Source organism: Clarias gariepinus, chromosome 12 (assembly GCF_024256425.1).
Source record: "Clarias gariepinus isolate MV-2021 ecotype Netherlands chromosome 12, CGAR_prim_01v2, whole genome shotgun sequence".
Taxonomy (NCBI): domain Eukaryota; kingdom Metazoa; phylum Chordata; class Actinopteri; order Siluriformes; family Clariidae; genus Clarias; species Clarias gariepinus.
In genome coordinates this window covers 31,976,726-31,992,673 of record NC_071111.1, presented here as the reverse complement: position 1 = coordinate 31,992,673, position 15,948 = coordinate 31,976,726, and the positions used below count along the sequence as shown (strand labels likewise).

The following is a 15,948-nucleotide window of genomic DNA, read 5'->3' as shown; positions in this document are numbered from 1 at the left end:
CCTTGGGCTGGAGGCTAGAGTCAACCTTAGAGTCAGACTGTAACTGGTGGTTGGTTTTGCATGTTTCCTGGTGGTCACTTTGTCCATGATGAGTTTTTATGATTACAGTCCGGACGGGACAGCAGTCACCTTGCAGTGCGTCTCTCAGCCATACCTTCACACCTGGTCCTGATCCTTAATTACAAATCCATATTATCCCTTCATTCGGGAGAAAAACTGAGGATACTTGGAGAACAATGAACCTTTACACAGCACAAGGTCAGACCCTCATCCAGGAATTCAAACTTTCACTAATGTTCCTTTAAAGGGCTCATGCTGTGGCACAAATGGCACAAAAATGGCACAGAAATGGCACAGAAATGGCACAAATGCATGATGTAAGGGTGACCCTAGTCGAAGGCTGCGCACATGCGTGCAGTACAAATACCAGCATACTTCAGTTCAGCAGCTCATGAATAATTAATGAGGCCAATGGGGCCAGGCTTGTGCAAATTCAGAGTTTACACACACCAGCGCAGTCTTTCTTCTTCAGCCTCAGCTATCAACTGTGTGTGTAAAGCGCGAGGATTTCAGTCTTCTGCTCGCTGACCTCTTCACCGCTCTGTTAAATCATGCACACGTCTGTGAGACTGGAGGAAAAACCAAGTGTGAACTCTGCCGCTTTATTAAACATGGATTTACATGTACAGGGGCGTGTTTTCAGCTGATCAACAAACAAATGACCTGCCGGGTAACATATATTGAATATAGTTTGTCATCCTCTTATGACACCTGATTATTACATGAATAATCCTGTTACTAGAGCTCCATAGTCACAGGTCGCAGGTCAAAAGGTAATAGTGCTAATGTTTGGTGTTTATTTCAGCTTGATAGATTTGGGCTTAAAAATTGTATTTCTGGTCGATTCCTAAGTTCAAATGAGCAATACAGAGCCGTTTGTATTTTCTAGATAGTTTACTTGCTGAGATGCGGAGGTGCTGCGGGTCAGCAGGCAGTGCAGGCAGGTGTCCTGAGGACCTTAAATCCAGCCGTGCCAGTGTGCAGTAGAAGACCTGACCTCCCTAAGGGTTTTCTTGTTCTTTTAAGTATTAAAATTTTTCCAGCATCCAGGGCTTTTTAGGGTCTTAACAGGCTTGATCTCTAATCAGCACACAGGTTGAAATCTGCTGCCATTAGGACACATGAGCGTCTGGGCCATGGGCGTTGCTCACAGGGGATTTCGCTGCATAGCTCATACATGCTTGCACATAGACATGTAAAACCTGGAACTCATTTAGATCTCATTAAGCTGAACAACTTTCGCTATGCATGTTTTGGACTTCTACTCATATTATACTAAAAGTGCTATTTTCAGTTTGTTTGCAAAACACACCCAAAGGAATTTTATATACTTCTCCCAGGGGATCCAACTGATCGCCAAGAAACCGGGCCAATGTGATCTCAAGACATTGACGATGCAAAATTGTGAAGGGATTTTTGATATATTAAACGGTTCAGCCTTGGCCATGCCTTAAACTTTTGAGTGACGGGCTGTGTGGTGCGCCTGCGCGGCCATGGTGCAGGTGCTTGGGCCCGCTTATTGCTGCTTTGCAACTATTGTTATCAATATTATATTGTTTTTTTGTTTATTTGTTTTAAACCCCAGCTTATTTCGCAGTTAAATGTCTAATTTATCAGCTGATGTAGATCTGGAGAATTAGTTTAGTGTTCAGATCACACACACACACACACACACACACACACACACAGCTGGTGTAAATGACAGCAGCACCACAGAGAGGTGACCTCTGCTGTTTCTCTCTTAAAGGTCAGGTGGGAGCTAAATACAACTCTGCATTTCAGCGTTTGAAGCAGTAGGAGGCGCTGCACTGAGCTGCAGTTTTAAACCTTGTTTATGCAAGTAGTTTAAGTAATTGGTTTGATTGTAATTGTAATGTCGCAGGCAGTCTTGGTTCCTTGATTACGTTGTTCAAGTTTAAGTAGGCTTTATTGTCACTACAACCATATACAGTTAGTACACAGTGAAACCAAACAACGTTCCTCCAGGACCAAGGTGCTACATGCAACATAAATTAACAAAAACTAACTAGCTAAGGAAGACTATCTACAGGTTCTACAGACAACATAAAGTGCACGTGCAAATGTGCAAACGAGCAACAACTCGTCGCGTGACGGAGTCCAGCGTGGACGTTCCCAGCGTTCCCCTGACGCTCACCTCTGCTTAGCTTACTCACATTCTTTCTCCATTTGCTTTGCATCAGTGCAGAGTGTTTCAGAGTGGAGAGGATCTCGCACGCCAGGGGCTTCACAGTTCACGTGTCAGACACGCACTCGAAACCATGGCAACAGTAAATGCTGCAGTCTCGGACCAGCTTGTGAAGCGCGATGTGTGGTGGCAGTGAGACGCCAGCCTGGAGCGCTGTCTCGGGTCACCTTGAATGTCACTGGCAGCTGGTCTTCTCTCAGATGCGTTCTCCCCGTGTGCCTCTGAGCTTTTTACACACATCACACACTCCCTGTGAACGTCTGTAAATGTATGCTATAAAGTTAAAAAGTGCTTTGGTTTTATATTTCTTTTTAATTTCATCATGGTTTTTAGCTGCTGAAATCTGTAGTGTTTATATAAAGTGATCCACTGGGTAATAAACTTCAATAAGGGAGCATTTAGGGTGTCCATGGGGTCCATCCACCGCCATCTGTGTGATCCGTCCTTAGCAGGCGCACTCTGGGCCGTGTGTGTGTCTGTCTCACTAGTGTGCAGTTTCTGCATTAATCCTCTGCCTTAGACACACACACCACTTAAAATCAGTACAGTAAGTAATTCCTGTTTATCGACCATATGGTGGTGTAACACGTGTGTCTTCATGGTTTTCTGTAGTGGTCTTTTTTAGGTAGACTCCACCCCCATTCACAGGGTGGGAGGAGTCACTGGCTCACACTCAGCAGATCTCAGATAATAATAATAATAATAATAATAATATCTCAGATTTATATAGCGCCTTTCAAAATACCCAAGGTCGCTTTACAGAATAAGGCGTGTGTAATGTAAGCATGTAAGGGGGGAGGGGCGGGAACTAGGGGCCAAAGGCCTCTGTGAAGAGATGAGTTTTGAGGTACTTTTTAAACAGGGGTAGTGAAGGGGCACATTGGACATGAAGGGGTAGCTTGTTCCAGAGGGTGGGGGCAGTTACATTAAAAGCTCTGTCGCCAAAGGTTTTGAGTCTGCTGCGGGGGACGATCAGCTGACCCTTGGAAGAGGACCGCAGGGACCTTAGGGGGGTGTAGGGGTGGAGGAGGTCAGTAAGGTAGTGGGGAGCCAGTCCGTGGAGAGATTTGTAAGTGAGGAGGAGGACTTTGTAGCTAATGCGGGATTTGATGGGGAGCCAGTGAAGCTGTTTGAGAATGGGAGTGACGTGGTGCCAGGGCCTAGTGCCTGTTAGAACCCTTGCAGCAGCATTCTGGACGTATTGCAGTCTATCCAGGGTTTTGTTTGGCAGACCTGACAAGATGGCATTGCAGTAGTCCAGACGGGAGGAGATGAAAGAGTGGATGAGGGTCTCTGTTACTGAAACAGAGAGTGAAGGCCTAAGTCTGGAGATATTCCTTAGGTGATAGAAGGCAGATTTGGTCATTCTTTTGACTTGGGACTGAAATGATAGGGTAGGATCCAGGATGATGCCCAGATTGCAGACTTCAGGGGATGGAGTGATGGAACAGCCATCCACATCCAGGTGGAGGTCCGCAACCTTCCTAAGCAGTGGTGCCTGTGCCACCACCATGAGCTCCGTTTTGCTGCTGTTTAGTTTGAGAAGATTGGTGGTCATCCAGGTTTTAATATCTTGCAAGCAGTGGACGAGAGGCATTGGGGGGAGTTGGGCAGAGGGTTTAGTGCTGATGTACAGTTGTATGTCGTCAGCGTAACAATGAAAACTGAGTCCATGAGAGCGGATAATTTGTCCTAGAGGGAGCATGTATATGGTAAAGAGAAGGGGGCCAAGCACAGATCCCTGGGGGACCCCATGGTTGATTGTTGTTGTTGTGGAGTGTGAATCTTTCAGGGTGACGTATTGTTGCCGGTTTGATAAATATGACTGAAACCAAGAAAGTGCTGTATCTGATAGTCCAGTGAACTCTGAAAGCCGTGTTAAGAGGATGGAGTGTGAGACTGTGTCAAAAGCTGCTGAGAGGTCCAGTAAGATGAGGATGGTAATGAGGCCATTGTCAGCAGCAGTAAGGAGGTCGGTTGTGATTTTGACAAGGGCAGTCTCTGTACTGTGGTGGGCTCTGAAACCAGATTGTAGAGGTTCAAAAAGCTCATGGTGGGACATATGCTGTTGGAGTTGGGCGGCCACTGCTCTTTCCAAAATTTTGCTCAGGAAGGGAAGGTTGGATATTGGACGATAGTTATTTGGATCATCAGGGTCCAGACCAGGCTTTTTCAGAGTGGGGATGACAGCAGCAGTCTTGAGGCTTGACGGCACCTCACCAGACTCCAGGGACATGTTAATGATTGTCATCATAGTGTGGCTGAGAACAGGTAGACATGATTTAACCAGTGTGGTAGGCATGGGGTCTAACTTACAAGTAGATGACTTGGCTTTGGACACCAGGTTGGTGACCTGGTCAATGTCCAGTGAGCTGAAGGAGGAGAGGTTATGCTGTGATGGGCAGGCAGCAGGAATGGAGATGTCCTGCATTAACTGATAGGCACCAGGAGATTGAACTCCCTGCCGTTGTGGAGTGGGAGATAGAGTTGGAGACAGAAGCTGTTGATGGATGGCGTCAACCTTGTTTTTAAAAAAGTCCTGGAACCTAGAGCACAGATCAGCAGCATCAGACGGCTCTGGGGTGTCGGGAGGACGGAGAAGGCGGTTGATAGTAGAAAAAAGCTTTCTAGGATTATGTTGTTGGTTATTGATGAGCATGGAGTAGTAGTGGGTTTTAGCCTTGGATAGAGCCTCCTTATATTTTCTGACATGGTCCTTGTACGCCTCGAGATGGACAGTGAGGCCGGATTTTTTGTGGAGTCGCTCCAGCCGACGACCAGTTGACTTCATGAAGCGGAGCTCGGGAGTGAACCAGGGAGCAGGTCGGGAAAAAGAGACTGAACGCGTAACAAGAGGGGCCACAGAGTCCAGACTTGTGGAGAGAGCAGTGTTGTAGTGTTCCACCAAGGTGGCCACTGAGAGGTCAGGGGCGGGAGCAGCAAGATGAGTTTCTAAGACACTGGAGAGCAGGGGCAGGCACATCTCTTTGGTCTTCCTGAAGGTGATAGTCTGTACGTGGCGTTGCCTGAGTAGGGGCAGAGGAACAGAGAACATAACAGCATGGTGGTCCGATATGGCCAGGTCCATGCACTGAAGATGTAATGGTGGTGTGCCAGTGGTGCACACCAGGTCCAGGGTATGTCCTTTGATGTGGGTGGGGCCAAGCACATGTTGGGTGATGTTAAAGCAATCCAAAAGTGACAGAAAATCGGCCGCAAAAGAGCAGCTGCCAGAGTCCACATGGATGTTAAAGTCACCTAGTAGAATAGTAGATGGGGACATGGGGCAGACGGTGGCAAGCAGCTCCGAGAGCTCAGGGAGGAAGCAGGTGGAAGCTTTGGGTGGTCGATATACAAGGACCACTTGTAGCTGTGCAATCCCAGTCAGAGCAAGATGGAGACACTCGAAGGATGAAGCATTGACAGGATGTTCTTTGACCAAGATATCAGAATTGTGTATGACAGCAAGTCCACCACCACGACCCAGGCAACGAGGCTTTTGTATGTATGTGTAGCCAGGTGGGGTAGCTTGATTGAGACTGACAAAGTCCTGCTGGCTCTGCCATGTTTCAGTTAAACATAGAAAGTCTATTTTTTTCTCTGTGATAATGTCATGGATAAGTAACGCTTTATTGTTTATGGATCTGATGTTCTGTAACATGAAGGAGGCTTTCCTGTATGTGGGTGCAGAGCTGTCCACGCAGGCCAGGGTCCGGAGATTGGCAGGTGATGGGCGTGGTTTGCGTTGGAGGCGTCTTCGCAAGGAAGCATGACCGGTAATCACAGGAATAGCCGGAGTTTTGTCCGTGTAAACAAACTTGTGACGAACAGCCCTATGCACATAGGGTGGCCGTCTCAGGAGGTGAAGCGATTTAATGACTTCAAGGCAATTTGGGAGAAGCGCAGTGTTGAGTTTTAAGAGTTCATCTGCGGTGTATCTTATGGGCGTCATCGTGACAGGAGAAGCACCCGGTAATCACAGCACTTAGCTTGCCTGCTAGCGTTAGCCTGGCTTGCTAACCAACGCTATCGTTATATTCCAAGAGACTCAGACAGCAGGGTGGCTTAAGGAGGACTACTTGACAGAACAGTTCCAGTGATGTTAGCAGTGATGCAGGTGGGCAGATCGCAGTAGATCCTGTGCACCGAGGACACGGTAGGTAACTAATCCACAACTCAGTTTGTAAACATCGGTATAATTGGCGTTACTAAAGCAGTGTCCGGCAATCGCAAGTTAGATTGTAGTAACAGACACAGAGGAAAACAACAGCTCGAAAAACTTTGTGACAAGCAGGATTATTTGACTAGTGTTCAAAATGTAACTGAAATATAACTGTACGGATCCAAGAAGCGGCGACATGCACGCCAGCGTCCTCTCTGCGTCCGAGTTGATCTCCCTTTTCTCGATACAGACAGATACAGACATGAGAGATTTCGGAGTGATGATGTAATCTGTGCTCTCTATCGCCATCTGCACTAAACAGGAGTTAAGAGAATATATATATATAGAGGGACACGGTTCACCCCTGCAGTGTACGGTTTGAGGTCCTCGGGGTGTTCAAGCTGCTCTGGTAACACCTCGCTAATACGCTTCTGTCTCTCCAGCCGGACATTGATTCCAAAATGATTCCTCACAGTTTGTGACGTGCACTGGGCTCATATGGTGTGAAGGGAGTCCAGGCGGAGGGAATGTTGTACTATTGTATTTTTTAAGGAACACACACTTTATGGACAAAAGTATTTGTCCAAACCTGCAGTGACATTGTATCCAAACACACACACTTCAGTATGGAGTCAGTCCCCCTTTTGCAGCTCTAACAGCGTCCACTCTCCTTGGAAGGCCGTCCACAAGATGTTGGAGTGTTTCTGTGGGAATGTGTGTCCGTTCATCCTGTAGAGCGTTTATGAGGTCAGACTCTGATGTTGGACCAGAAGGTCTGGCTCACAGTCACCGTTCCAGTTCATCACCAAGGTGCTCGATGGGGTTGAGGTCAGGGCTCTGTGTTCGGGCCGCTCGAGTTCTTCCACACCGAACTCAAGAAACCGTGTCTTTACTGTATAGTCCTCACTTTGTGCACTGGGGCGGAGTCATGTTGGAATAGAAAAGGGCTTTCACCAAACTGTGGACACAAAGTTGATAAACAAAACGTTGTCTGAAATGTCTTGGTATGCTGAAGCACTAAGATTGTCCTTCAGTGCGGATTGAAACACCTGAGTTCAATAATTAACAGGTTTGGACAAATACTTTTGCCTGCAGAACGGATAAAATTTCTATGCCGAGGTACCGCTGATTATCTCTGGAGAATCCTGTAAAAGATCCTGCACCCTGCTGACCAGAAAATATGACCAGTAAAGCTTTAAACATAAATGTCTTCTGTCTCATGTCTCTCTCTCTCTCTCTCTCTCTCTCCAGTCACAATGAGAGGAAAGTGACATGTAAACATCCGGTCTCTGGTGCACCATCACAAGACAACTGCATCTTCGTCGTCAATGAACAGTAAGTGTGTTCTCTCTCTCCCTCCCTCTCTCTCCCTCTCTCTCTCTCTCTTTAGCTTCTGTAGTTTTAACAGCTGTCTAGTATTCTCTCATTCCTCTTTAGCCGAGTGTGTGTTTGTTCTGCCGTCCAAATTGATTTAAGTGTGCGGAGTGAACTGTGTGTAGCAGCAGAATTTCACAGAGTTTGCATCAGGATGAATCTGATTTCGACTTGGAGACGGGTTCAGCACTGTGTCATGTGACTCGCCTGGGGGGGGGGGGGGGATGTTGTGCTCTGCATCCAGCATGTGATGGGATATTCAGGGTATATTCAGTGGCACTGGATTGAGGCATCACACACACACACACACACACACACACACACACACACACACACTCGCGCTGTCTGCACACTGGGACTCGTGTGTGTGTGTGTGTGTGTGTGTGTGTGTGTGTTATGTCATCTGGACTTTATGGTATCTTAATGCTGAGTCAGTGTGCCATTACACACTCGGCCTGAGTGACGGCAGTATAATCATCACACAGCTCCTTCACCAAATCATTAACCTCCATCAGTTTAACATAGGAATCTTAGAGAGTTATAACTTTATGCGCATTGCAACTTTATTCCCAAAATCTCCTGTCTTACTTTCTCTCTCTTTATTCTAATTATATGCAGATTGTTTAAAGGGTCCCTGATGTGAGTGTTTATAGAACAGTAAAGCCCAGTGTTCACTCTGTAGGCTCTTCATGGGTTTAGAAAGTACAAGAGTCTCTTAGTCTTTACTGTAATGTGGTTACGTCCCACATAAGAGCTTTTTTATTAACTAATCCACCACTCACGTTTATTAAATCATTATAACAAGCCTTTAAACCTAAACGAGTATTCTGCAGTCGGTGGAAGCGGCGTTCCGGCGTGAGTGTAGTCCCTGTGTAGATCAGTACTGCAGATTAAACCCTCTACTCTGGAGCTGAACCCGGGGCTCCAGTGGGGCTCCATACTGTACAGCAGGGGGCCAAAAGTTTTGAGAATAACACAAAGATTCATTTTCACAAAACCTGCTGCATCAGTGTTCATAACGCTACCATCAGTCTTGCGTCATATCAACAGTAAAGCCTCCTGAGACCAGTGATGTGTGAGGTGCGGGAGGACGATGAATAAAGACATGAATACAGAACGGTACAAAAACATCATCCAGGAGGAACGTCTCCCAACCAACCGAGAGAACGGCTTGGTGATGAACAATGTCTTCTCCAGCATGATGGAGCTCCTCGCCATAAGGCAAACGTCATAACCAAGTGTATCATTGACATTTTGGGTCCATGTCCAGTAAACTCCACGCTCAGGGTGAACTGCAGTGGTCTTGGATCAACACTGGAAACACGGAGTCTTTACATAAATATAATGTAATAAACAATAAAAGCCTTTGACTCTTATGAAGTTCTTGTAATTATACAGTTCTTCAGTAGACCAGAGTAACATCTGACACAAAGATCTAAACACACAACCACCAAGTTGCCACTGTTGGGCCCTTGAGCGCGGCCCTTAACCCTCAACTGCTCAGATGTGTAATGAGATAAAAAAAATAAATGTAAGTCGCTCTGGATAAGAGGGTCTGCCAAATGCCTAAATGTAAATGAAGACAGTGACAGAGGCAGAATGAGTCGTGTGTGAAAGGAAGGGCCAGTGTTATGGTCCGAGGTTCTGAGGTGTGTGAAGCTCTGAGGCGTGTGAGGTGAAGCTCTGAGGCGGGTGAAGCTCTGAGGCGTGTGAGGTGAAGCTCTGAGGCGGGTGAAGCTCTGAGGCGGGTGAAGCTCTGAGGCGAGTGAGGTAAAGCTCTGAGGTGTGTGAGGCTCTGAGGTGTGTGAGGTGAAGCTCTGAGGTGTGTGAGGTGAGGCGAGTGAGGCTCTGAGGTGTGTGAGGCTCTGAGGCGAGGGACGTTCCGAGGCGTGTGAGGTGAAGCTCTGAGGCGTGTGAGGCTCTGAGGCGAGTGAGGTGAAGCTCTGAGGCATGTGAGGCTCTGAGGCGTGTGAGGCTCTGAGGCGTGTGAGGCTCTGAGGCGTGTGAGGCTCTGGGGCGTGTGAGGTGCTCCTCAGCATTGTGGCAGGTCAGTGGGGTCAGTGAGAAGATAGTGAGGAGTTCTTATTAGCAGATCTCTGTGTGAATGTGACTGTTGTCTTTTTATTCTGTCCTAAATTTAAGCAGTCAGTCTGTCACCATGCTGGGTGAGAGAGGAGCAGATGAGCTGAAAAGAATTCACAGAAGACTCTTAAGCGTGTAAAGCTCTGATTATTTTTAGTGCGTCTGCTCTCTCTCTCTCTCTCTCTCTCTCTCTCTCTCTCTCTAACATCTGTAACTGATGTTTATGCGCTGAAGATGTGGTGCTGAAGGTGTCTATTCAACAGAATGATTCAGAATGAGCCGTGACGTTTGGTTCCTAATAATCCTGATGTACGACTGTTGAGTTTCAGACGGTTTTATTCCCGATGAGTAAATGCAGACTGGGATGACAGACTGAGATACTGACTCCGTCTCAGTCTTATGTGGATTGACTCAGCAGTTTTAGAGGCAGCGAGTGACGTGCACCGTTCTGAGGATCAGGAGTTACACTGCGACACGCTATAACGCTTCTTACGGGTCGAGTACACATTTCTCGGGTCCGAGTCTCTCCGTACTTCCTCTCGGTCCACACCGAGCTCCTGTTATGAATGCAGCAGAAACTCGTGTGTTGTAAGAGGACGTGAGAAAGGAACATGAGGACGTGATTCGCTGGTGTGACAGTCGTACTGACGCGAGAGCTAGCGGAGACGCAACAGCATCCGAGCTCCTACATTCTATATTTAGTACAAGTGAACGAATGAATGAAGATTAAAACAAATAACATGGCACTACAATAGGAACACTTCTCTAACAAGTCAGTCATGTGGCAGACTGGACCGTCTGGACCGTCTGGACCGTCTGGACCGTCTGTACCCGCAGCTATGCCAGGGCTAAAGTCACAGAGATCAGACTACGCCTTCATGCTCATGTAGGATGTGAACGTTAACGGAATTTCTCGACCTGTATCTGCATCGTTTAATGCATTCATATATACAGTACTGTTTAAAAGTCTTAACCCCCCCCCCCCCCATCTTTTCATATTAAATTAAATGATTTTGATTAAATGAAAGAACCAGAAGCAAAGGTTTTACTGCGACAAGTGCCTAAAGGTCCAGTTTAAAAACTGGTTGTTTATGTATAAACCTGAGCAGCGACCTCATTTCCCCTCTCGTCTGTTCCAACCCCTCAGCATCAGCAGTAAACTAATCACCTCCTGGTCATCTGTCATCATCTGCTCCTGTTTCTCACTGGCTCAGGACTTCAGTTAGATGCTTGAATGATTGACAGGTCACTGTGTGGCTTAACAAACACAAAACACATTCCTCTGAAACTGCCTGGAGGACTCAAGACTGGGGGGGGTGTCGAGACTTTTGCACAGCGCTGTATATAATATTTAATATGATGTATGATATATTTACCTCCTTACCTTACAGACACATAAGTGTGGAACTGTGTGTGTGTGTGTGTGTGTGTGTGTGTGCGCGCGTCCCAGTCAGTGTCTCAGCCTGAGGGCAGTAACTTGATAAATTGGCGGTTTATTGCATTTGGCGTCCTTCTGCTATACATTGGATGTTTTTCTCAGTCGCGGTGATGTATGAGTCTGGAGCAGTGGTACACTAATCGCTTTCTCCGCTGTTGAATAGCTGGAAACATTTGGACCTTTCTGAGCACAAAATCCATTCCAGCCTCCTGACACAGAGGCGCAGTGTTCCTGCAGCGGCGTTCGCTCGTGTTAATCAGCGTGTCGCCGCGGCGGGTGTCTGGCCGAGACTGGTGTTATTGGAGCAGGCTAATACAGAGGTGATGTTCAGGAGGTTGCAGTGGTCCGTGTTAAAGCAAACGCTCAGTCATCGCACAGCGGTGATGGAGTGAGGGGCTGCGCCGGGCCTGAGCGCTTGATAAACAAGTCGCTCTGCCGCTCTTTAGCTCACACCTTATTTTCTTCTAAACAGATTCTCACTTTTTCTGTTATTTATTATTTTTCATCCCCCTGTTTAAGGTTGAGTTTTTCCTGCATGTCTGACATTTCAATTATGTTTCATTTAGTGATATTTAGTGTTTTGTTTCTCTCTGTTTGTAGCCTGAATTGTGGGAAACTTGTCCATCGTGTTGTGAGCAGGTAATTCTCTGCCATTTGACGTCAGGAGACACCGGACCTGTGCCAGGGTTCATTTTCACTCCCTTAACATCCCTTTCACTCCCCTTCCTAATCCAGTCACAGCTGTGCTCATACTCACAACATCCAGCGTTTATGGCGAGAGTATAACTAATACCAAGAGACGAAGTATCTCTGTCACCATACTAATGTCTTCTCCAATGTAATACACGTGTGTACAGTATGTTGTACAGGTTTGTCCTCCAGAATGATCAAGGTATGTCCAAAGCAAGGTGAAGATCTTTGGGGACGGGGGTTTCAGACATGAGACATGAAGGTCACAGTTTTCATCACGGTGAAGTGTAGACGGCCAAAACATGGTATCTGTGCTAAACGTGTCTCACCCAGGAGACAAAGAGAATTTTCAGATAGGTGACTCCATGCGTAGTTTTTTTTTGTAAATATTCATACACATTTATATTTTTATCAGATAAAAAGAAACACATTTGCTAAATACAATTTTATGCTCCTTTTATGTTTTAGTGTCTGTAACTATAAACCTGAAAAAGTGTATTATTATGAAATGCTAAATTGTTAAGATGTTGCAACATGAATTTGACATGGTTACGGACACTACAGATTTTTATTTTTATTTTTTTTCGCTTTAACCAAAAACCATCTCTCATGCAGCGCACTGAGGTCGCCCTGGAATGTTAATGATGTGTGTTAATAATAATAATTGGGCTGATTACGAAAAAGAAAATTTAACTGGATGATGATAATAATAATAATAATAATAATAATAAATAAAATTATATTTAATACTGAGTGTGGTGGCAAAAACAGGAAAATACGTCCTTGTTCAAATACTTGTGGACCAGACTGGATGTATTTGTGGCTCTGATTTTTACTATTTTTATTTATCTAATATATATATATATATATATATATATATATATATACAGTGAGGTCAATAAGTATTTGATCACCCTGTGATTTTGCGAGTTCTCTTACTTAGAAACCATGAAGGGTCTACACTTTTCAGCATAGGTGTATTTCCACTGTGAGAGACAGAATCTAAAAAGAAAAAACCGCAAATCACATTGTATGATTTTTTTCTTTTAAACAATTTATTTGTGAATTACTGTGTCAAATAAGTATTTGATCACTTGCTTATCAGCCAGATTTCTGACCCTCAAAGACCTGTTATTCTGCTTTTAAATAGTCCAGCTACACTCTGCTTATGATTCTAAAGAATTTATTTGCAAATTATGGTGGAAAGTAAGTATTTGGTCAATAACAAAATTTCATCTCAGTACTTTGTTATACACCCTTTGTTGGCAATGACGGAGGTCAAACGTTTTCTGTAAGTCTTCACAAGGTTTTCACACACTGTTGCTGGTATTTTGTCCCGTTCCTCCATGCAGATCTCCTCTAGAGCAGTGATGTTTTGGGGCTGTCGCTGAGCAACACGGACTTTCAACTCCCTCCAAAGATTTTCTATGGGGTTGAGATCTGGAGACTGGCTAGGCAACTCCAGAACCTTGAAATGCTTCTTACGAAGACACTCCTTCGTTGCCTGGGTGGTGCATTTGGGATCATTGTCAAGCTGAAAGACCCAGCCACGTTTCATCTTTAATGTCCTTGCTGATAGAAGGAGGTTTTCACTTAAAATCTCATGATACTTGGCCCCATTCATTCTTTCCTTTACACAAATCAGTTGTCCTGGTCTCTTTGCAGGAAAACAGCCCCAACGCATGATGTTTCCACCCCCATGCTTCACAGTAAGTTTGGTGTTCTTTGGATGCAACTCAGCATTCTTTCTCCTCCAAACACAAAGTTCTATTTTGGTTTCTTCTGACCATATGAAATTCTCCCAATCCTCTTCTGGATTATCCAAATGCTCTCTAGCAAACATCAGACGGGCCTGGACATGTACTGGCGTAAGCAGGGGGCACTGCAGGATTTGAGTCCCTGGCGGTGCAGTGTGTTACTGATGGTAGCCTTTATTACTTTGGTCCCAGCTCTCTGCAGGTCATTTACTAGGTCACCCTGTATGGTTCTGGGATTTTTGCTCACAGTTCTTGTGATCATTTTGACCCCACAGGGTGAGATCTTGCACACCACTTCTATTAATTGCTCCCACAGTTGATTTCTTCACACCAAACTGCTTACCTACTGCAGAGTTAGTCTTCCCAGCCTGGTGCAGGTCTAGTGTGAGTGTTTAAGGTTGTGGACAGATGTCATTAATACAGGTAACGAGTGGAGGACAGAGGAGCATCTTAAAGAAGTTGTTACAGGTCTGTGAGAGCCAAAAATCTTGCTTGTTTGTTATTGACCAAATACTTATTTTCCACCATAATTTGCAAATAAATTATTTAAAAATCCTACAATGTGATTTTCTGGATTTTCTTTTTCTTATTTTGTCTTTCATAAAGGGACATAGTTGAGGTATAAGTGAGAGAACTTGCACAATTGGTGGCTAAATAAATACTTTTTTGCCTTACTGTGTGTGATGTATGCATGTGTGTCTGTGTATATATATATATATATATATATATATATATATATACACACACATACTCACCTAAAGGATTATTAGGAACACCTGTTCAATTTCTCATTAATGCAGTTATCTAATCAACCAATCACATGACAGTTGCTTCAATGCATTTAGGGGTGTGGTCCTGGTCAAGACAATCTCCTGAACTCCAAACTGAATGTCAGAATGGGAAAGAAAGGTGATTTAAGCAATTTTGAGCGTGGCATGGTTGTTGGTGCCAGACGGGTCGGTCTGAGTATTTCACAATCTGCTCAGTTACTGGGATTTTCACACACAACCATTTCTAGGGTTTACAAAGAATGGTGTGAAAAGGGAAAAACATCCAGTATGCGTCAGTCCTGTGGGCGAAAATGCCTTGTTGATGCTAGAGGTCAGAGGAGAATGGGCCGACTGATTCAAGCTGATAGAAGAGCAACTTTGACTGAAATAACTCATTTAACTCACATCAAATAACTCATCTTAACGAGCTCATGAAAATTGGACAGTTGAAGACTGGAAAATGTTGCCTGGTCTGATGAGTCTCGATTTCTGTTGAGACATTCAAATGGTAGAGTCAGAATTTGGCGTAAACAGAATGAGAACATGGATCCATCATGCCTTGTTACCACTGTGCAGGCTGGTGGTGGTGGTGTAATGGTGTGGGGGATGTTTTCTTGGCACACTTTAGGCCCCTTAGTGCCAATTGAGCATCATTTAAATGCCACGGGCTACCTGAGCATTGTTTCTGACCATGTCCATCCCTTTATGACCACCATGTACCCATCCTCTGATGGCTACTTCCAGCAGGATAATGCACCATGTCACAAAGCTCCAAACATTTCAAATTGGTCTCTTGAACATGACAATGAGTTCAATGTACTAAAATGGCCCCCACAGTCACCAGATCTCAACCCAATAGAGCATCTTTGGGATGTGGTGGAACGGGAGCTTCGTGCCCTGGATGTGCATCCCACAAATCTCCATTAACTGCGAGATGCTCTCCTATCAATATGGACCAACATTTCTAAAGAATGCTTTCAGCACCTTGTTAAATCAACGCCAGGTAGAATTAAAGCAGTTCTGAAGGCGAAAGGGGGTCAAACACCGTATTAGTGTGGTGTTCCTAATAATCCTTTAGGTGAGTGTGTGTGTGTATATATATATATATATAAAATTACAAAAGAAAATGGGTTTCTTAAAAAAAGCTGACATTTTAAGACTATTAATATTTTAGGACGATTGTGGGGAAATTAAAAGAGGGACGACTGTAACACTCGATATCCTTCTGTTGCCCAGACTGGAGCTCAGACTGACTGCTCCAACAAATACTTTGGAAACGGACACAAAGAGAGATGGTTCGGGTTAATGAGACTGATGGGGAGTGAGGATAAAACTGAAGCATGGGATCTGTTAATCATCCTCTTCACTTTGCTTTTCGACTACATGAACATTCTGCCTCTCTCTTTCTC

The 15,948-nt window shown here is 45.0% G+C and overlaps 1 protein-coding gene across 13 annotated transcripts in view; it reads left to right on the top strand.

The window, feature by feature from the left end:
• Nucleotides 1–15,948, top strand: part of plekha5 (pleckstrin homology domain containing, family A member 5) — a 120,625-nt gene that overhangs the window by 69,771 nt on the left and 34,906 nt on the right. For 9 of the 13 annotated variants that reach the window (XM_053508223.1, XM_053508222.1, XM_053508221.1 and 6 more), the window contains 2 exons: nt 7,680–7,763; nt 11,923–11,961. In XM_053508223.1, the coding sequence (XP_053364198.1) occupies nt 7,680–7,763; nt 11,923–11,961 (123 nt within the window). The remainder of the gene's footprint in view (nt 1–7,679; nt 7,764–11,922; nt 11,962–15,948) is intronic. The other 4 variants (XM_053508219.1, XM_053508216.1, XM_053508227.1 and 1 more) reach the window with 1 other exon arrangement.